The sequence below is a fragment of the Schistocerca cancellata genome, chromosome 2, assembly GCF_023864275.1.
Source record: "Schistocerca cancellata isolate TAMUIC-IGC-003103 chromosome 2, iqSchCanc2.1, whole genome shotgun sequence".
Classification (NCBI taxonomy): Eukaryota; Metazoa; Arthropoda; class Insecta; order Orthoptera; family Acrididae; genus Schistocerca; species Schistocerca cancellata.
Genome location: NC_064627.1, coordinates 570,639,084 through 570,662,887, shown reverse-complemented (window position 1 = coordinate 570,662,887; position 23,804 = coordinate 570,639,084). Strand labels below are relative to the sequence as shown.

The 23,804-nt window shown below is 41.3% G+C and overlaps 1 protein-coding gene across 1 annotated transcript in view; it reads right to left on the bottom strand.

Annotated features, from left to right (window-relative positions):
• Positions 1 to 946: 946 nt before the first annotated feature.
• Positions 947 to 23,804, bottom strand: part of LOC126146949 (invertebrate-type lysozyme 2-like) — a 40,382-nt gene continuing 17,524 nt past the window's right edge. The window contains exons 2-4 of the mRNA XM_049915654.1: positions 13,592 to 13,771; positions 5,461 to 5,534; positions 947 to 1,288 (exon numbers count right to left, since the gene is read on the bottom strand). Of these exons, the coding sequence (XP_049771611.1) occupies positions 1,115 to 1,288; positions 5,461 to 5,534; positions 13,592 to 13,771 (428 nt within the window). The 3' untranslated portion in view covers positions 947 to 1,114. The remainder of the gene's footprint in view (positions 1,289 to 5,460; positions 5,535 to 13,591; positions 13,772 to 23,804) is intronic.

The following is a 23,804-nucleotide window of genomic DNA, read 5'->3' as shown; positions in this document are numbered from 1 at the left end:
GTACGCGTATGTGGAGAACTTGTTTGCGCAGCAATCGCCAACATAGTGTAGCTGAGGTGGAATAAGGGGAACCAGCCCGCATTCGCCGTGGCAGATGGGAAACCGCCTAAAAACCCTCCATAGACTGGCCGGCTTACCGGACCTCGACACAAGTCCGCCGGGCGGATTCGTGTAGGGGACCAGGCGCTCCTTCCCGCCCGGAAAGCCGTGCGTTAGACGGTACGGGTAACCGAGCGGGCTACCCTACCTTATTGGGGGGGGGGGGGGGTCTATGTGCCCACATGGTACCACACTACTGGTCGACGTCGGAGCCAATCTCTTTCTGCATCAATAACCACCCCATCAGCGACGTACTGCTTCCCACGGGTTGCATACTTCATTGGGCGCAACAGACAGAAGCCGAAAAGCGTGAGATCCGAGCTGTAGGGTGGATGATGAAGAACAGTCCAATGAAGTTTCGTGAGCTCTTCTCGGGTGTGCAGATGTTCAGTTGCGCAGTGCTGTGTTTGATTGAGATTCATCGATCATCTCAAATGAGAGTGTCTGCGCGTTCCGATATTGCATGAGTCACAGTTGTGTGCGTTGGGCCGGCACGCGGCTGATCGGACAGGTATGCGCGACCTAGTTGCGATGATTACAAACATGTCTGCCAACGACTCACCATGCTTTTATTCGCTGCCAGGACTCTGTAGACATAATGCAAGAGCCTATGAACATATGCGATGCTCTGGTTTTCCGCCCAAAAAAACTCAATGACAGACGCCAGTTTGGAGTCTACGTATAATGCCGCCACCTATCGGAACTTCATGAAACTACAGGGGTTGTAGCGGGAATATTCCACGATGTTCCACAACGGATTCTGTATTTTCAACCGAAGTTGGCTGAGAAGAAAAAGTGTTGCATTACCCATTGAACACCCCTCATATTAATAGGCGATCCGTTACGTTAGAATAAGTACTTCGTCAATTCTCCCAATTTTTCATCTGTGTCGTTGTGAGCTTTCTTTGCGTTATGATAGGGTCAATATATTTTATTTTTTTGTGTACATGTAATTAATGTTAAATATTTGTTCATTGCACCAATGCTACATAAGAGAAATATAATGTAGTCACTGCTAATTAGGCAGGGCTTGACTAGTGATATTTGACGACTGTTTTTTGTACGAGTCCCAGCAGGAGATGAATATAGTGATTGGCCCCTGCGTTCTATCGCCATCACATCCTCCAGGTCCATACAGATGTATTAACATGAAGTCCATACAGTCCACTTGCCCGTCACTGTTGCAGTCCTGACAAAATAAAAAAAAATACGTGTCATTATACCAATATTCGTGCAACATTAAAGGTAAATGATAAAATGCTGAAAACCACCCAAATAAAATCTAGGAAGTAAACAGACATTGCAAAAGCAATTGCCAAAAGTGTGAAATCCAAGTTTACTAATCGGAAACACTATGGTTGGGAAAGCAGTGACAGTTGACGGAAATGGAAGTGAACTAGAAAATACTCTTTTCACTTTCATTTAGGACCAGTGCCAGATAAATAACAGCATAGACCCTTTGGCTTTCTGTCGGCGAATCTTGGCATGTGGTGCCTTTAAGCAGTCCGAATGACTCCCAATCTGGCCACCCCCTGAAAAAGGTACGTATTTATGGACAGCGATGTGTGGAGTAGAACTAGGGGAACATTGAAGGTTTGAGTGGGACCGATAGGTGTGGACAGATGGACAAGAGGATACACAGTGTTCGAGAAGAGGAGGTAACAGTGATTGCGTTCAATCCCAACACATAATCGTGATTCTTGTAGACATTCATAGCAATTTTAGGAAAGTTTATACACTCCTGGAAATGGAAAAAAGAACACATTGACACTGTGTCAGACCCACCATACTTGCTCCGGACACTGAGAGAGGGCTGTACAAGCAATGATCACACGCACGGCACAGCGGACACACCAGGAACCGCGGTGTTGGGCGTCGAATGGCGCTAGCTGCGCAGCATTTGTGCACCGCCGCCGTCAGTGTCAGCCAGTTTGCCGTGGCATACGGAGCTCCATCGCAGTCTTTAACACTGGTAGCATGCCGCGACAGCGTGGACGTGAACCGTATGTGCAGTTGACGGACTTTGAGCGAGGGCGTATAGTGGGCATGCGGGAGGCCGGGTGGACGTACCGCCGAATTGCTCAACACGTGGGGCGTGAGGTCTCCACAGTACATCGATGTCGTCGCCAGTGGTCGGCGGAAGGTGCACGTGCCCGTCGACCTGGGACCGGACCGCAGCGACGCACGGATGCACGCCAAGACCGTAGGATCCTACGCAGTGCCTTAGGGGACCGCACCGCCACTTCCCAGCAAATTAGGGACATTGTTGCTCCTGGGGTATCGGCGAGGACCATTCGCAACCGTCTCCATGAAGCTGGGCTACGGTCCCGCACACCGTTAGGCCGTCTTCCGCTCACGCCCCAACATCGTGCAGCCCGCCTCCAGTGGTGTCGCGACAGGCGTGAATGGAGGGACGAATGGAGACGTGTCGTCTTCAGCGATGAGAGTCGCTTCTGCCTTGGTGCCAATGATGGTCGTATGCGTGTTTGGCGCCGTGCAGGTGAGCGCCACAATCAGGACTGCATACGACCGAGGCACACAGGGCCAACACCCGGCATCATGGTGTGGGGAGCGATCTCCTACACTGGCCGTACACCACTGGTGATCGTCGAGGGGACACTGAATAGTGCACGGTACATCCAAACCGTCATCGAACCCATCGTTCTACCATTCCTAGACCGGCAAGGGAACTTGCTGTTCCAACAGGACAATGCACGTCCGCATGTATCCCGTGCCACCCAACGTGCTCTAGAAGGTGTAAGTCAACTACCCTGGCCAGCAAGATCTCCGGATCTGTCCCCCATTGAGCATGTTTGGGACTGGATGAAGCGTCGTCTCACGCGGTCTGCACGTCCAGCACGAACGCTGGTCCAACTGAGGCGCCAGGTGGAAATGGCATGGCAAGCCGTTCCACAGGACTACATCCAGCATCTCTACGATCGTCTCCATGGGAGAATAGCAGCCTGCATTGCTGCGACAGGTGGATACACACTGTACTAGTGCCGACATTGTGCATGCTCTGTTGCCTATGTCTATGTGCCTGTGGTTCTGTCAGTGTGATCATGTGATGTATCTGACCCCAGGAATGTGTCAATAGTTTCCCCTTCCTGGGACAATGAATTCACGGTGTTCTTATTTTAATTTCCAGGAGTGTATGACCAGAATCTCTTTGGTTTTTTTGTCAGGTTTTGAGATAAAGTTTCGTTGTGGAAACTATTAGAACCATGTCGCATTGATGTCCGCGCTAAATTTCGAACTCCTATAAAAGATCCCCAGTCTTTGGGATTTTGTGTTCGTTTAAATTTGGCATGCTTTTTTAGCTGCTTCCGCAACAGTGTTCTGACCAGTTTTGTGTACTAAAGGGGGTCAGCTCCGTCGTATGTTAATTTATTTGATATAAATCTCTCAACTGCTGTTGATATTATTTCTTTGAATTCAGGCCACAGCTGGTTTCCACTTACATTGTTAATTTGGAAGGAATGGAAATTGTCTATCAGGAAGTCGTCATGTTAATTTTTATCTGCTTTTCTTAGTAGGTATAGTTTTCGTTTATTTTTGGAGGATTTGAGAGTTACAGCATTCAGTTTCGCTACTGAAGCTTGTGTTCACCAATCCCTGTATGGGTTTTGATGCTCGTTATTAGCTGATGATTATTTTTTGCCAAGAGTTCAGCTTTGTTTTCGCAATCGTTTACTATTCGAGTGGGCTCAACTGCTGAAAATAATTTTCAGAGGATGCGTTTGGCACAATTTAGGATGATGTTTTAGGCGTGGCTAAGGCTGTGAACATATATTTTTGCCAACATATGGAGGGTAAATTGAAGTCACCACCAAGTATAACTGTATGACTCGAGTACATGTTTGAAATTAGGCTCAAGTTTTCTTCGAATCTTTCAGAAATTGTATCATTTGAGTTGGGAGGTCGGTAAAAGGACCCAATTATTATCTTATTCCGGTTATCGAGAATGACCTCTACCCATACTAACTCACAGGAACTATGTACTTCAATTTCGCTACAAGATGAACTACTTTTAACAGCAACCAACACGCCACCGCCAACTGTATTTACCCTATCCTTTCTGAACACTCTATGTCAGTCGCAAAAATTTCGGCTAAACTTACGTCCGGCTTTAGCCAGCTTTTGGTGCCTATAACGATTTGGTCATCAGTGCTTTCTATTAGCGGTAGAGCTACGAAAATTTACAGCTGTTATATCGATGTTTCCTGGATCTACGTCCTTATTGTATTCGACCTGTACCGTTTGAGACTGAAACTCTTTTTGTGTGTCCGTGAGACCCCTCCAACCTAAGAAAACCGCCCAGTGCACGCTACACAGCCCCTGCTACCCGTGTAGCCTCCTCCTTCGTGTAGTGGGCTCCTGATCTATTTAATTGATAATGAATTCCCAAAAAATTACAATCGTCAGATGGGATTCGTTGTTCTGTACATCAAGAAGCACTTAGTGTTAAATTTGCAAGCATGAAGCACATGAAGAAATGGGTGGTACAAATAGCAAAATTTATGAACTCGCACGAATTATTCCAGCCTGTTGCAACAGTTGTCGAGGGAACTGAATGGAGAGTATGCCTGGAACAATTTTGCTGCTAAAAATTCGCTATTGTCGAATTTATGAAGGAAAAAGGAGTCGTGGAACAAAAATTAGAACATCCGCGATGGATTGCAAACTTTGGATTTTAAGTGGACTTGAGTGCACTCTGCCCACAGTAGGACACTGCAGGGTGAGAAGCAACTTATTTCTGGTTTGATGGGTCTGAATTTAAAAACAAAACTGCATTGCACAAGGAACAAATTCTGGAAAACACAGTCCAGTTCCCTAACCAACTGGTGTCAAATAAAACGGAGAGTTTGAAGACTTCGTTGTGGCCTTGAAAGAATTACAAGAGTGGTTTTCTAAACGTTTTGAGGACGCTGCCAGTCTTACACCTGTGTTAGAGCTGTTTCCGAGACCGCTTGTGATCTGTGTTGTTGAGAAATACAAAATATAAAACAAAATCGTATGCAGTGTGACTGCGTAGCCATCTAAACATCGTGCATTCGCAGGTCCCCCTCTTGTCCCTCCACCCACTCAGAGTGGAGTGGTGGTAATGTGCAGACAGGCTGAAAGCTATGGCATGTGAGCCACGGCACATGTTTGAATGCTTCAGATTTTGGCTGCCTGATATTTTAAACAAGAATCTCAAGAACGAAATTTTCCCTCTGCAGCGGAGTGTGGGCTCATATGAAACTTCCTGGCAGATTACGACTGTGTGCTAGACCGGGTCTCGAACGCTGTCAAAAGGCTTAGGCACATGTTATGATTATATAAACATTAACGAATCTTACAAATTAAGATACCACCTACCTTTTGGTATCTCGTCATGTAAGCTTCTACGGCCTGGGCTGAACAAAATGGATCATCAGCACATCTTTCAAATGCTGTAAAGACAAAAATAACAATTGACGTCACAAACAAAACAGAAATTTAAGGAAGAAATTAACGAAGCAGTGAGGAGAGAGCAGAATATGAGGACTTCGTTATCAAGTAAACGAAAGTGGCCTGTAATTAATAGGGATTAAGTATGTGTCTAGGCGCTGCAGTCCGGAACCGCGCGACTGCTACGGTCGCAGGTTCGAATCCTGCCTCGGGCATGGATGTGTGTGATGTCCTTAGGTTAGTTAGGTTTAAGTAGTTCTAAGTTCTAGGGGACTGATGACCTCAGATGTTAAGTCCCCTAGTGTTCAGAGCCATTTGAACCATTTTTGATTAAGTATGTGAGAAGACTTTGTAGTATTAAAGGAAAACAAAAAAAGAAAGAAACAAAAAATAGAAGAAGAAGAATACCTACGACTGTCTTTTTTTCTTTTTTGGTGAATGCAGCTTTCTCTCTTATCACTATGTGAGTTACCACATTAAGCTCGGTCCTACATAAATATTTTAACTACAGCAGGGAAAATTAAAGAGCGAATCCATACAGAGTCACTAGCACTTGGAATTTATGGAATGAGCATCAGTTCACTTGTTTAGGCGTGCCTTCGTAAAATGTATTAACAACCTTCTGCAACTAAGCTATTAATGCATTTTTAAAGGGCATTATAATGATGGAGTGTCAAACAGTACCGTCGAACTCTCCCCCCATTCCCCCTCGAAGGTCAGACATCCATGGACGTGGAACAGCGTCAAAGATATCTGTCTGGATTAATATATAACTGTTCTTCCTCTAGTTACGTAGTAACGGAAAATGTTTCTCGGCCTAGCAGGGAAAGACTGTGAATTTCTGGTCAGAAATTCAGCTGTGTTTCGGAGTATGCCCCTTTCAGATGACATGCTGAAACTGAGTAAGTGTTTAAGGAGACCAAACAGCTGAGGTAATCAGTCTCCTATTCACTCCCCAGGACAGAAGTAGTGTACACAGTCTGTCTGCGTTCAGAGTAAGTTCTGCGTACTAGTGTGAGAAAGTTTTCTAAGTGTTTGTGTAAGTTGTATCTGATGCAGAACACGGGATCGAGCCCGGTATTCATGTAGTGGGATGAAGGAAACCACCTAACAATCACACCCAAGCTGGCCGGCACGCCGACCCCTCGTCCGTTAATCCGCCGAGTTGTTGGGGAGGGTGGGGGGTGGGGGGGGTTGGAGTTCCATCAGGGGCCAGGCCAGTATTCCTCCGTATCCCAGAAGCAGTCACATAACACGCATTGCTATCTGAGTGGATTTTTATTCCGTGAATAGAAGGCTCGAAGGCAGTACTGTAGCTTCTGACCGATTTTTCTCCAGTTGTATATTGAAGAAGTAAATGAATGAAGACTGTTTTGGAAGGTACAAAAAAATACTGATACTAAGGATCACAGAGGACGTAGCATATCTGGGCTGATGCAGGAAAGGCTTTTGGAATGGAAAGAACAGTAGGCTTAGCACAGAATATGGATCGAGGGTAAACGAAAGACGAAAAGTGGTACAGAGCGTAGTAACGACTTGCTTAACATTAAAACTAGAAATGAAACAGTATTAGAAGAAGAGAAACAATCGCTTTAACTTCGGAGCCGGAATGGTTCCTCTGAATATGAAACGACATTCACCACACTTCCCCAATTCGAGCTTTTTCTCTGCCTCTACTGATCTAAACGATAACCTTCCTTTCTTCCACCAAGCTCTTCATTTGAGTTAATATCTGTAATGTGGTATAACTGCAAAAGCCAAGTGAAAGCAACTAAACAAAAAAACTGATACGCCAGTATCGATTTTATTGCGAGTGTGTCATGGGTCCAAAGATTATGCGCTCGGTCCAGAAGAGGTACAAGAGCGGTGGGCTTTTAAGCAGTGCAGATCGCTGTGCTCTCTAGAAGGTCTCGGAGCGAAGGAGAGAGTGCGCTGATCGAGAACTGTGTGGACGGCCATCACTGTGACAGTTGCAAAGGAGACACTTGTACAGCAGAGTATAGTCGTCTGATGGGCTACTCAGTGGAAACGCTGCTATCTGGCGGAGGTACAACGCGACCGGCATTGACCGAGTTGGTGTTTGAACTTACTTTTCTGGGGGCCAGACCGGTCGTTTAAATAGTGGCGGGTTTTGACCGTCAAACTGTCGGACCATTTGATAGAATTATCTGGTGCCATGCGCGTCTTCTGAGGAGGTGAACCTTGTTCTTTAATGTACGGGGGTTTAGGTAAAAAGTTGCGATAATATGTGCCAGATTAATATGTGCCATATAGCCGGCTTGAGATTTCCAGTTAATGAAAGATGTTGTCGATATTTCATCCCTAATTGACGTTTTCCAGGGTTGCTGTCACCTTAGCAAATTTGTACGCCTAGAAGGTGGCCCCGCAGCAGTCGGAGAACCCTTAACTGGCATATTATTAACTGGAAGTTTTTCTACTGTAGGAATTTACACGTGCAGTCGATGTAGCACTGGTCTTCACGGGAGCCTACGCAGGAGTGGGCTGGGTTCGGACCTTGTAGACGAGTTCAATGTACCAGCCGTGAAGCAGTGGCCGTGTTGCTTCAGCCCCAGGGCAGCTCCAGAAATGTACAAGGGGTAAGACCAGGCGGATAAAAATATTAATCTATTTATCAAATTCAAGTTCTAGTTTGTGTTTCATAATGATGTGTGACTGTTTTCCACACATAATTGAGAGAATAGTTTGACATATGAACGAGTTGAATTCTTAGGTTTTGATTTGTGTCAACGTGCACTCCAGTGATGCCATTGGAATGATGTCATTGTAGGATAGAAAAATTTTACACTTATACCAAGACAGTAAGACCGAGATCCAATGGTGGCGCTGACCCCCACCTACCACACAAAAAAGAAAAAAAAAAAAAAACAAGTATTAGTCGTGTTCCGACTGCGCTCTCGTATTGTTAACTGTACGCAGAGTTGTTTGGTTCCTGACATTACTACATGTAGGCTCTCGATCTGGTTTACTCTCTACCCTTGTTATATGTCGTGTTGTCTTCGTTTTCGTCCGTCACGATTCGTCTCTTCCCGTGGTTTTCAGTGACTCACCGCCGACGCCCTCGGCCTGTCGGCCAATGTCTCTTTATCGTGTCCGACTCCGACTACTATAGTTATCATACAGTGACCTCGCGTAGCTTGTTTTGTCTCATTCCAGCTTGTTTGTGGGAAGGCCTTTGAGCAGATTCTTGTTGATACTTTTAAAACATTATTTCTTAATTTGCCAGGTTTTGGATTTGGTATCACAATACCTTTCTGGATTGATGTGCAACTGAGCTACGAGCTTCTTGTAAGCTTACTATCTGATAATACTCATAGTTCTGGATGACGTGTATGTGCGAGGAGGCAGGTTTTCAATTAGCGTAACAATCTGGCTCAGCATTGTGATGTACGATGCATTTTGTTCTACATAATTTTAGTACGATATTATCTTAGAGCTCTTAGGTTAGAATTTTAGTATTGACTTGTTGACTTATTCTGTCACTGAGGATTTCTCGTATGATTGAGCGACAATTATGAATTGTGAGATTTTGCTAGATACGTTGAAGACTGATGCAGTTTGACTGTTAACGAACTATGGGTAATGCTATATTTCTTAATATTTTGTCTTATTGTTTTGGATTTTATTGTTATTGATTCTGAATCAGATTTTTCTTGTAATTATTGTTCTGATTTAAAATAATTATTGTGGGACAATTTTCTTAATGTTTTAGTAACAGTGCCTGATAGCAGTATTGTTAATAAATGGTATCACAGCTGTATTATAGCTTTGTCTTCACAATGGCCAGTCATGTCCACTTCACAGCCTATATTCTTGCTAAATTCCATTTCCACTGCACTTATCTTTATAGATTTTGGTTTAGTTCTTCCAGCAGGAGTAATATTATATTTAATACTAAATGTATTAATTTATAAAGGATCCAAAATATAAATGGAATCAGCCATCCAAACTATTATCCTCCACTTCAGTACCCATTCCTAATTTACTTCTTCATAATTCTTCTAACAGCTGTAGCTTCTAATTTTTTCCAACTGAAACATTTGTGCTGTACAGCCTTCCTCCTGTTTTAACTTATAACATTTTATCTGCTTTATGTTTATGTTCTATAACTTTATGATGACTCTGTGAAATATTATATTTTTTGCTTTCTTAGCATAATTTTTCTTATAATTTAGTTCCTAGGCCATAGTAATTATAACCATAAATAAGCATTCAAAAGCAAGGTTATTGGTCATATAGTTAAATAATTCTTTGTCATGTTTCTTTGATTTCCAAAGTATGTATGGTAACTTGTTTAACAATGTAATCAAATATGTATCACCTTTAAGATTATTGATAATGAATTCACTGAAACTGATTGTTAAAATTTTAGTTATTCTCACCTTTTCATTCAGGTTATTTTTATTTCTGTCTCTTCATTCTCCATCAATAACCATAAATTTATCGATTAAATATCTAACATCATTCATCCAAACAAATTCAATTCTTATTTGTGCACACATTTTGACGAATTCTTCTCGTTTCTTCAGTCTATGCAATTAATTATCGGATGTCTATATGAGTCTACTTACTTTTGGACTGTAGTATTCAATAATATCTTTTAACAAAATTTCGTTTTTACCACCTTTACTAGACTTAATTCTGATGGGGATTTTTCAGAACACACTGGACCTGAATTGAGTAATGTACTTATATAATTTGATAAACCACAAAGGTTATGTTGGGTTGGGCTGGGTTGGGTTGTTTGGGGGAGGAGACCAAATATTGAGGTCATCAGCCTCATCGGATTAGGGAAGGATGAGGAAGGAAGTTGGCCATACCCTTTCTAAGGAACCATCCGGGCAAACCACATGCACCAGCTTTTATTTACAGGTCATGTATGACATCCGTCAATTCAATATTGTCTTGAAACGATACTCTACCAGTTGTTAATCTCTATTGAGCTCTATTGGTAAATAACAAACGTATTTAAAATATCTCTTACGACTTGTTACATGATTTTAAATGCACCAGAGAATTGACAAGCCATGTTCATGTGCATTTTATCACTAATTATACTATTTATATTTGTAACTCATAGGAAGAGCGTTTTATGAACCCACAAAAGACTATGAAACTATGTGCTCTTTCCAGTAATAAGATATCTGATACATTATTTTAAATAATTATGTATGAAAAACAAAACTTCTCTTACAATTCACGAGACAGGATATTTGCTGAAAATTTTTAAATAAACAAATGAATTAAATTATACTTCATTTCGAATGTTGAGAAAAATAAAAGTGAATGTAAAAGTAAAAAATAAGTCCTCTATAAATAATGTCCAGTATGAACAAGGAACTGTCCACTAAGCTAAATAACAAGAGTTTGAAAAACAAATGAACATGACTTACCAACTTGGATGTAGGCAGTACATATTACGTTAAGAAAGAAAATTATATTTGGGATTATGGGTATAATATTTCACAGTGTGACACATACATTTACGGTTTTTCAGTAAATGTGCTCTGAAGATGATTAATGCCAAAGAAAATATTTCATTTCTATACAAATGACTGAAAGAAATATAAAAACGAAAACTCGAAATACGAACTTCAATATGTTAGCATGATACGTAATTTAAGAGTAAATTATGGTTTTCTCATTTTGTAGAACATGTCGGATTTGATAAACTGTTATGTTTTAGTAGTACTTTTTCCTCCTGATTATTTTATACATGTTCAGATTTTTGAGAAATATGTAGCTATAATACATTAATAAGTTTTTTAATAGTGAATATTTAATTCAGGCAGATTTCTGAAGGTTTTTGAAAAATATACATCACTTCAATAATTTTGCACATATTTTGATGTTCTTCTTTTTAAATTTGGGAATATATTGTTCAGGTTAATTTTTAAAGATCAATTAAGTATTTTAAAATATTTGGTAGCTATATGAAATATAGTAGTTACACGCTTTCTAAGGAAATCAAGAAAAATACTTCAGTGTACCAGAACTCCCATTTTATATACAGGGCTAGTCACTAACTATTGACACCTAGAATAACTCCGAAAGTATGATAGTAGCCAAAACGTTTGTGGGACAAATGTTCCATGGGACAACGGGGCCCATAATATGAAGTTGATTTTTTGTTGCTAGGTAGGATCGCGTCAGAGATATGTTTTTTTTATGGGATGCTATAGTTTGGTACTTATTTTCTGACAGCGGCTATCGAGACGAATCCAATGATGTAAGGTCTTTGAAGGTCAACGAAGGTCAAAAAGGCGTCATGAACGTCCCTCTACAGAATGTGTTCGAAGTGATGAACATTGGTATCAGTGCAGTACTACAATCTTCTTATCATGGATTGAGTGGTATTCCTTATCACTTCGGTACTTTTCGAAGCACATGCTCTGTCAATTCTCTCTCCTATACCGTGCAAATAGTAAATATGCGCCGAATATGGTGTACCCATCTAACGTGCCATTGACACGTAAACGCCATTCGACGGTTTCGCAATACAACACTGATAAGAACTGTAAGACTAATATCGACGAATCAGGCGAATGTGAATGATGTATTACTTCGAAGAACAAGTCGATATGCTTCTCATTTACGGAGAATGCCAACGAAATTCAGTGAGTGGTAGAGATTTATACGCTGAAAGATATCCTCAACGTACTCACCCTACACGTCGCACATTTAAATATGTGTATGAAAAACTGAGAACAACTGGATCTTTAACGCATCGGAAACATATCCGACAAAGGAAAGTTACTAACGAGGAAACGGAAATTGGTACTCTTCGCCACTGTGGTTCCAGATCCTTCTGGTAGTTCGCGTCAACTCGCAACGGAATTTGGCACGAGCCAGAGTAGTGTTGTTCGTGTTCTGCATCGCCATAAATATCATCCTTACCATATCAGTCTCCACCAAGAATTAACTGATACTGATTGTATGCGTCGCTTTGAATTCTGCAGATGGGCTCTATTTCAGACTCAGAAGGATGACACATGTATTAATTTGATTTTATTTACGACAAGACACATTCACGAACCATGGAAATGTTCATTTGCATAACATGCATTATTGGGCAACTGAAAATCCATGTTGGCTGCGGCAAGTTGCACACAGAAAACGGTGGTAGATGAATGTATGGTGCAGGATTCTGGAGGACAGAATTATAGGTTCTCTGTCTCATCGAAGGAAATCTTAATGGTAGGAAGTACACCACATTCCTGCAAGAAACATTTTTCTCTGATGGCTAGAAATGAGTTGCAGAAACAATTACCAAATCGTAGGATTGGACGCGAGGAGATGTGTCGTGGCTGGATCGTTCGCCAGATTTGACGCCTCTGGATTTTTTCTTGTTAGGATTCGTGAAAGACATTGCTTATGAAGACGTTCCAACTACACCTGAAGATATACGAGAGAGAATTGTCAGAGCATGTGCTTCGATAAGTGTCTATGTGATAAGGAATATCACTCATTGCTTGATAAGAAGATTGCAGCACTGCATTGATACCAATGGTCATCTCTTAGAACACCTTCGGTAAATGGACGTTCATGCCACCTTTTGGACCTTCGTTGACCTTCAAAGACCTTACTGTTAAACATCATTGGATTCGTCTCGATAGCCGCTATCAGAGAATGAGCACCAAATTATAGCAACCCGTTTAAAAAAGCAAAGTTGATCTTCATATCTCTGACGCGAACCCACCTATCAACAAAAACCATGTTGTGAGAATTTCAATTATTTGAATTACTGTTTCTCCGTTTTAAATTTGCTTGTGTGGGTGAAACTTGTTTAAATTGATATTTCTTTTGTCTTAAAGACTGCTTATGTAAGAGACACGTTATTGACGTTATTGTATATCATGCGGAAGGGAAGATTGTGGTTTTTAATTATCGTTCTGATTTTCTGATTGTTGGCATATTTTTAAGTAAATGTGTAATTTCGTAAGGAAAAATGACGTGCTCAGCCTGGATTCGCCCTTCCACGTCTCCTATCCTTTTTTCCGTTCTATGCACGGCCATTTAAGAGAAAATAAGTTATACGTACCCCACAAATCTGTATGTAGATCACCCGGGATGACAGGCTGGTGTCCGTCCAGCCAGAAGGGCCTCGAGATCTGGAAGGGGCCGCAACTTATCGCTGCTTCTGTGCACACCTTTTCCATATCGCAGCCTTGGGCCAGGCATATGCACTGAAGGCACTCAGGGCTCACCAGCGGCTTCTCACCTTCAACAAAAAACCAGGAACTGTGCAACAAATGGTAAAAATCCACAGGCTGCTGTCATACAGGTCCTACTCTCGAAGAACTAGAACCACAATATACAGTTCTAAATCGTTTCGAAATTTCACTAAAAGTAGAAACTATTGGAGGCTTCTGTGCTTCGAGAACCAATGTATTTGTTACCCTTGTGGTGTCCGCCGGGCTGCCCCTTGCGTATTTCGGCCACCACACTTCGGTGATGTTCCGCGGGCCACGTAGTGTCCCTGCCTCACCTAGGAGGTTGTTTGTAAATGTAAGAGGCAAGGTACCGTGTACAGTCAAGCTGGCACAGCGTCCGGAGGGCGCCAGTCTCCCCATTATGTGACATGCAAGTCGCAGCACACAGCGCTGCAGTTGTGGGCACAAGTTTACGTCCTCGCGGTCACGTGCTCACGTGATACCATGCATGCATCTTTCTGCAGGCGTGTACGCGGGTCGGAGCTCCGTCTATGGAGGGCCAGTTACGCCACGAGCTCGGAGTAACCAACAGCCGCCTCAAGTCAAGTCTCTGCTAATGTCTCCACCACAGACTCGGCCTACCGCTGCCGCTGCCGCTGCCGCTGCCGCTGCTGCTGTACGCCGAGTTATCCTGCTCGTCCTGAACCACGTCCGACGCTTTGGTTTCACCAGTTGCTCTGAGAGCACCGTTCCGTAATATTCATTGGCACAGCCCACGACCTCATCGCCTCTTGGGATCGCGTCGCTGTAGCACCTTGCTGCTCTACAGTTGACTGCCCACGACTTACCAGGCTCGTGGAACCGTATCATCACTGCACTTGCTATTCATCAGAAGACTGCCTAAGACTTCCCAGGGTCGTGGGACTCTATCGTTGTGAATCTCACCTGCTGTTTGTTGTGCTCAAGTTGTGCAGACATTCCCAGAAGTTATATTTGGCTTAGTTCTTGTAATAAAAACTTGTTATTTTAAAGAATGTATTTCACTAGGATCCAGCCACACCACCCACATGGAAGCCCTTCTGTGTGAGGTCGCAAAATGCCATTGATGTTTACGGCATTCGACGCCCCACATACTATCATGCAACCACACTATTGGCTGCTGAGGGCATCAGGGACTGGAGGTATACCACTGAGAGCACAGCGTGAGGATACAGAACGTAGTTAAACTGCTTAGTCGGCGAGTAACTCACAACAGTGCTATAGTGCTAATAGATTTGATACAAAGCAGAGCAATTGCAACGATAAACAACGCAAACACTGCATTATATCTGCAACAATAGTTGCTGAAGTTTCTTAGAAAGTAACCCAAGGAATTTCACACGGTGAGAAAAAAGTGTGTAACGCCGGAAATGCATATCCTCCTATTTCCATCTATTGTACTATAAATTTGTTTTCCTTATTTTTGTTACCTGAATATATAACATTTCTTTGTCTTCGTATATTGTAATTGTTTTACTATTTGTATATATATATTTATGCATTTATGTCGATGTATAATTGGTTTGTTTCGTAAATATTATTTGTATTTTTGCGCTGGGTCTTGCCTAGGTAAAACTGCTATCGAACGATTACATCGATAGGTCGTGTGAAGAATCAAAGTGTGTAGGATCTTTGGGAGTGTTAACTCTGGCGCGTGGAGCGCGGGGTGAGAGGGTCTGGCTGGAGTAGGCAGTGGAGCAGGTGTGTTGTGTGACGCTCCCGCGACTTGCCGCGCTTTCGGGGTTGGGCAGCATGTAATTGCGCTCGACTTGCTACGATAGTTTCTGACATGGTGTCGCGGACGGGAAGCATTAGCTGGTGCACATCAAGAGCCCGTTTCGCCTGGTGACCGTGTCGAGAAGAAGGCGCGCCAACATCCAGCTTCTGCAACAGCGACGGCCGACAATGAGTGACTGTCGCCACCTCCTCGATCGACGGCTTCAAACCTTCAATCAACCAACAAGGAAGACTGGAAACACGTAAAGTTTTAGAACTGTATGGCAGACCTCAGCTTTTCAAACTGTACCATTTTCGTAACTATAATTACAGCAACTTAGCATGAACATTTGTTGCTCATTGTCCCAATTGCATTACCAAGCAGGGTCCCTTCCCTTTCCGGAATGAACCCGAGTGTCGTTGAAATTCAAATTCGATTTCACTGCTTTAATTTCACAGTTCAGTTAAAGTATTCATAGCTGGCTATAATATTTAGATTACACAAGCACAAATTAAGAGTGCGAGTTTTGTTACCGTATTTTAGTTACCTATGACTGCAGCTCAGCTTGGTACGTACTAAATTTTACTACTGTTAATTGTTCAGAATCATTTAATTCAAGTTCAAAGTTAAATCTCTTCTTTCTAAATTGCGTAGATTCAAGTAGCTTTAGAAATGATTGTTGAGGTAGTCCAAGACTAACTGTATTTTACTGAATTTCGATGTGCTTCAGAAAGAAAGCTCACTATTAACTTCAGTCACTAAATTAACTTTCGATTTTCCGGTTTTATTAATTCTTTTGCTAAATTAAGTCAGAGTGTAGCGAAACTTATTACTTCTGACAAACTTTCAGTTTTCACACTACACGTGTCAACCTTCAGTTGCCACGCTTCTAGTGCTAATTATATGTGTAATAACCTTTCTTTTTCAGTTACTATAGTAATTGTCCTTGGGACTGGCGACCATAATTTCCCCCAAATCTCAAATATCTAATTACCGCTAGTTAACTGTTAACGTAACGGCCGCACATTTACTTTCTTTATTAACTTTACCCCTTTTCAAAATTAATTTCCACCAGTTTCATTTGCATTTTTCCTTTCATTTAGATGTAACCCTTTCCTCCCTCTTTACCGACAGATTAACTTCGGTGACGATTGCTTTTCCCAAATTTCCATTAGGTACACGCGGTTTAATTTTTCACTGTCATTAAGGTCGATAAGTGAGGGGGAGGTTACAAGTGGCAGATGAGTCATTGTAATGTGTGGTGTCGTGAAAGCTCAACTGTGCGGACGACGTACTTGAGGAGTACAGTGATGACATAACTACTTAACAAGTAAAAGTGATACTGAAAAAAATTGAGTCATGCAGTTAATCATCCTTGTCGGACAGGGAGCCACAAATCCCGTCTCCAGGGAAACGCAGTAAGGCACAATCGTTGTCCAAGTAGCGAGTACTAAACATAATAACGTACATGGAAGATCATCCGCAGCATCGTAAAGAAACAGTTATAAACAAAAGCGAATAAGTCCGCAGAAATATGATGCTGTAGTGGATAAGAAAAGTTACGGATATTCATGGGAAGACAAGACGCACTAGTTACAAATACTGGTGTTTGCGCGCTTAAAGGATGCTCTATACTGTTTACAGGGTGAGCATGATAGTAACCTATTAAGTTATGCACATCAAATTTCACGCAACGCAGATTATAGTGATTTCAAGGGAAGCAATGGATGCTTGCACAACTTCTCAGTGCTAAAGAACTGGAAGACGTAAGATAACGAAATTTCAAACAAAACGACAACCTGACGATGCCCTGCAAACTACGGAATCGGCTCGAAAATTTGTAAACCAGAGAAACAAACTTATCATATCGTTCAGTAAGGAATTTGTTTTCAATTCCGACCAATCACAAACCTCACAACATCTTATTTTGTATACCCTGCATTGTTCAGGGCTTCCGGGAAGTAGGACTAATATTAAAGTGCTGTAGAACATGAGAATTTATTGAAAACGTAATTTTTTTTTACCAACACATTAAGTAACCTCTCCATTTTGTTGTTGTTGTGGTCTTCAATCCAGAGACTGGTTTGATGCAGCTCTCCATGCTACTCTATCCTGTGCAAGCTTCTTCGTCTCCCAGTACCTACTGTAACCTACATCCTTCTGAATCTGCTTTGTGTATTCATCTCTTGGTCTCGCTCTACGATTTTTATCCTCCACGTTGCCCTCCAATACTAAATTGGTGATCCCTTGATGCCTCAGAACATGTCCTACCAACTGATCTCTTCTTCTAGTCAAGTTGTGCCACAAATTTCTCTTCTCCCCAGTTATATTAAATACCTCCTCATTAGTTATGTGATCTACCCATCTAACCTTCAGCATTCTTCTGTAGCACCATATTTCGAAAGCTTCTCTTCTTGTCCAAGATATTTATCGTCCGTGTTTCACTTCCATACATGGCTACACTCCATAGAAATACTTTCAAAAACGACTTCCTGACACTTAAGTCTGTATTCGATGTTAACAAATTTCCCTTATTCAGGAAGGCTTTCCTTGCCATTGCCAGTCTACATTTTATAGCCTCTCTACTTCGACCATCATCAGTTATTTTGATCCCCAAATAGCAAAACTACTTTACTACTTTAAGTGTCTTATTTCCTTATCTAATTACCTCAGCATCACCCGACTTAATTCGACTACATTCCATTATCCTCGTTTTGCTTTTGTTGATGTTCATCTTGTATCCTCCTTTCAATACACTGTCCATTCCGTTCAACTGCTCTTCCAGGTCCTTTGCTGTCTCTGACAGAATTACAATGTCATTGGCGAACCTCAAAGTTTTTATTTCTTCTCCATGGATTTTAATCCCTATTCCGAATTTTTCTTTTGTTTCCTTTATTGCTTGCTCAATATACAGATTGAATAACATTGGGGAGAGACTACAATCCCGTCTCATTACCTTCTCAACAACTGCTTCCCTTTCGTGCCCTTCGACTCTTATAACTGCCAATACCAGTTAATATGTTTTCTGTCATAATTATTAACACAATACTTTCAAATGAACCTTACTAAAGATTGAACTTGCGACCTCGCACTCGAAAGATTCCTTGTTAGTCTCAGTTTGGATATACTTATCAGACCTTCTGGCATTCTTAGAAAGTATTCCACCATTTCTGGGTCATTGTCACTTACATTATTCATTTTGTTTATTGTTTTAGAAATAAATCACAAACGGTACACATTCAACAGTCAGCAGTTCTCGCAAAACAAAACGAAGTTTTAAACTAGAATGGAATTTAAAAAATCGTTCCAATACACGTGTTGACATAGCATTTAAACGAGTTAGCAAACGAACGAAACTGTTACTGCGAAACAGAAAGGAAGTAAGAAGGAAAAACAAATAGGAGAATGTGAAACAGCCAGAGGCAGAGACCCGCGGCGCTGTCCAAAGCGTGGGCAGCAGTGAATATCGGCCCCGCCCGGAACTGTCATGGACTGATAGGCGAGCTAGTCTTATCTTCCTGCGGTAAGTGCGTAGATAATAGGTACTTGCCAGCTGCAGCACAAAAGATTTGGCAATAATAACGGAACAAGGTTGAAATACGTGATAGAGCCTGTTCCAGAGGGACGTTTTTAAAATTATGCCGGAAATACTGGACGTGCCAGAAAGACGGACGTCTCGCAACACTAGTCTCAACTACAGGATTCGTCGACTCTGTGACGGTCTTGGCTGCAGATTTCTAGATGTGAGTTATCGGTCGTGTTTTATAGGACTCCCCGTGACAGATCAGGCAGAAAGTAGCTACTTGGGTAGCACAGTATTTGCGGAATGCACATGAAGGTTTTTTAGGTGAGGCGGTAGTTACATGTAATCTGATGAACACCCGCCAGTCGATACACGGCAAAGGAAGTCAGACCGCATTCAGAGTAAAGACATTTCGACATCAAAATTTTCTCAGTAACTGTCGAAGTATTCGTAACAATGTTCCTGAATTTTGTGCCTCGAGAAAAGTTATTGCGCTCAAAGTATTCTCGGGGCCGAGAGCTGGCTGAAACCCAAAATGGAAAGCTCTGAGATATTAAGTAAGTCATGGAAAATGTATCGCAAAGACAGGTTAGAGGTCATAGGAGGGGGAGTGTTCACTGCAGTTGACAAAAAAATTGTCTCTATTGAGGTCGAAGTTGCGTGTTATTGAGAAGTAACCTGCTCGCGTATAACAGGCCCAGGTGAAATCAAGTTAATCGTTGGATGTTTTTACCGGCCAACCGATTTTACTGTGACAATTCTATAGTCATTCAAAGAATGTCTGTGTCAGAAGCGCTTAGATGCCCAGCTCATGTGTTATTAGCTGGAGGCCACTTTACCTACCAAGTATAGACTGTGATGTCTATGGATTCAATGCAGGGGGTACAGACAGAAAGTCATGCGAAGAACTTCTTAACACATTTTTTGAAAATTGTATTTAGTTCGGTAGACCACACGCAATCGATATATCTTAGACATTGCTGCAAAAGGGGCCCGGACCTTATCGACATCAGTGTAGAAACAGGGATTAGCGATCATGCTGTCATTTGGCAACTACGGTTAATAAATCAGTTAAGATGGGAAGGAGAGTGTTTCTGCTAGAAAGAGCAGGTAAACAGTTGTTAGCATCTCACTTAGACTGAATTGACATCTCTTAGTTCCACTAAGCTGGACGTATAGGAATTATGGGCAAAGTTTAAGCAGAATGTAAATCATGGTATAGAGAATTATGTGCCTAGTAAGTGGATTAAGGACGGAAGAAACCCATCATGGTTTAATAACGATTTTCGCAAACTGCTGAGGAAGCAGAGGCTGTTGCACTCCCGGTTCAATAGAGAACACGCAAATGATGACAAGCAAAGGTTAGCAGAGATTCGTGCGTCTGTGAAAAGATCTAACTGCGAAGAATACAACTACTACAACTGTCATAACTTAGCAGAAGGTCTGGTAGGGAACCATAGGCGCCGACTTTTGAAAATCTTGGGGGTATGCTTATCATTTTAAACTTTAAAACTCGTAATTACCCTCTTATAATTATAGTAAATGTGAATGCTACAAAAGTAACTTTAAATACATGAGTATCCACCTAAATAGGCAGAGACTGTAACGTGCTCCTCCTGATAGTTGTTTTGGTGATGAATTCGTTGATTAGAGGTTCCAGGTTCAGTTCCCTCGCGAGATCAGAATGGATGTTCAGTAATGCTACGTGATTTAAGGTCTTGGTTTATGGTGACTGTGGTTAAGTTTTGTCTTCAGAGAATAGAAAAGAACGTTCTGCCATACACGTGGATACAGGTATCGTTAAAAGAAGTCGCAATAATTTTACATATGCTGGTATCATGTTCTCCAGAGCTACACACTTGTCATCCTCTGTCCTACTCAAGTATTGCACTACACTTTCAAAGCTCTCTAGGGTAGCTTTATGCTGTTTTACCATATCCAACAAAACATATCTACGAAGAGTCAGTCTTACACAGTCAAAATCGTCACCGAAAAAAGAAGTAACGTAACTATCTTCTTTGTCTAATGAAGGTGTGGTAGTGTTTAGGGCGGAAATATGATTTTAAACCTGCTTACTGTTTGATCCACTATACCAAAAAATAAAATTCGCAATTTTTCTTTAATATCTCATAAATTACGCTTGTCTCCATATCCTATTTCTAACGGCAATTTTCTAGGGCGTGAAACAATCGGGAGACTTAATTGCAGTGCAACCCTTGTCTTTAGCGTGTTCCCAAAGTGATAAAAATGTGTCTGTATTTCTGGCTCCTTTTATTGAAGACAAAAAAAAAATCTCCAGAACTGCAAGCAAGGATGAAATTCAATGACACTTTTTGAAGTACTGCATGAAGTTCATCTATTCTTTGGAATACAAAAATTAGCCTCTTGATATAAAACAGTTTCAAATTTTTGCAGACAGTTTATAAATCATTCAGCTTTTGCACCAGCATCATTCTTTCATCTTACGTATCATTAATAAACTGCAAAAGCATTTCATAATCATTACCTATGTGCAACAGAGACACAACAGAGATATAACACGCATGCACTATCTTGTAGGACAGAACGATGTTAAACCTGGCCGTGCTTCAAATTCATGAGAATCTGAAAGCAACTGCACAAGATTTAAGAATTTTCCTAGCCTCTTGGGAGAACCATGAATAAATGAAGTCAAATCTTTGGGAACTGACAGAATATCTCTTAATACTGGAATGTTTGTTGAGTCTTGAATAACAAAACTTGGAGAAGGAGCCAAGCAATGAATGTAAACAGCCCTCGGTTCAATTTCTTTTATCCGCGGCTGAACTCTTGTAGACAACCGCTGACCTTTGTTGCGCTGCATAGCATTGCCCACGACAATTGTTCACAGAAACGGAATATCTTAACAATATATCCTTCACAAATTTAAACAGGGTATCTGAATCAGTTAAGGGGAGCTAATAAAAAACACAAAACATCTCATGAACAGCAAAATTTTGGTCTACATCACGAAAACAAAAAACAGGTATCCGCTTCCTAACTGATATATCGGATGTGTCGTCCAACATTAATGTATAGAAATGATGTTTTCTTTTATTTGTTGAATGAAATTTTTCTGAAGAGACATGTTTCTGAATATTATAATTTCATTAATTAATGTCTTGAGACATCCACTTGTAACTAATCTGTTTAAACCATAGTTTCAGTTCGAGTACAATCCCTGGCAAATCGAGAACAATTTTGATGTAAAAATATTTCTTAAACGAACAGTAGCGGCCTGCATTTCGTTTGCTGTGGAATGTATAACTGATGACAGAATATTTACTCCTTTTTTCTTAGAATTATTCGTACTAACAGCACATATGCAAATTACTTTTTTCATGTGATTTGAATCGTTTTAGAGCAACAGACCAGTTCTTGAACTATGCAATTAATCCATTGTAGGTATCTTTGTTCGCAGTAACTGTTTTTGGAGGCAATTTCTTGTTTTCACACACAGACTTATACAAAAAATAATAAACTCTTTCATCTGAATCCATGTATACGTTTTTACCCAACGTTTTTGGAAAGTCTAGCCTTTACGGCTGCCACTTCCAGTACCAGTATCATTTTTCGTGGAATTATCAGAAACAGTAACTGGGATTTCTTTGTCACGAGATGCTGGGGACTGATCAGCTTTATTGCAACAGGCTTTTGATTCGATATCACCATCACGATTATTAGTCGAAGTCCTTTTGTATTTCACTATATACTTATCCTTTTTAATGGTTTTAACACGCAAGACATGAAGACGTAATATAATTCCAAGTGCACGTAACACAAATTAACGTGTAGCGGTTTACATGTTCTGACTACTTCGTTGTTCATTCAATTGCTGAAGTCTAGAAATTCAAATTCAATAGATATTACACTATATCCTACATGATTTCAGAAGAAAATTATCTCTCGCTGTCTGTTTCCTTCCGTAATTGTTAGAGAGCTGCCAGTTAAAGCACAAAGTACTTCGCCAAGTTGTTATAAGTACTGTCCATTTACTGAATGTTTTAGTAAGAAGGGATGGGGAACTTTTCGCAGCAGGTTATGTCGGCTCACTGGTAACATATGTTGTTGTGTCGAAAAGTTATATTAGAAGTCGCTAGTTAAATTCGTATTTCGTAGTATAAAAATTTTCATCGTGTCGTACCCAACCGGCTTCATTTCTAGCTATTTTGTACAACAATAATAATTAAAGGTTACCGCCTTCAGTTTACTTATGGAATTAAAAAGAGGCATTCCCTTAATATTCGGACTTTTACAAAACGGTCACTACACCTACATGTCTACATGGATTTTAATTCCTACGAATTCAATTACCCGTTTGTTTTCAGATAACCTTTTTACGGCGGTGTGTTACAAAAGCCAGCCGCCCACAAAAGCGATACGTGAGTCGATTTTAATTAATACCAAGAACCAAGCCTTTATAGTGCCGATTGGGTACGATGAAAACTTACAGAATAGTAACGTAACGAAAAGATAGTGCGATACTACAGTTTTCACTGTGCACGGCGACTCACAATTTGGGGTTTGCTTGAGCGACCGATCATACCCATAGTCGGCGCCTATGCAGAGGACCCGAGAAAATTATGATCCTATATAAAATCGCTCAGTGGGTCTAAGGCTTCCATCCACTCACTTGTTGATCGGTCTGGCGTGGCAATTGAAGCCACGAAACCGAAAGCCAAAGTTGTAAATTTCTAATTAATGATATCTTTGAGCAGGAAAATCGTACAAACATACCGTCGTTTGACCTCCAGCATGGACTACATAGTAATAATAAGCATCCCTGGCGTAGACAAAGGGCTGA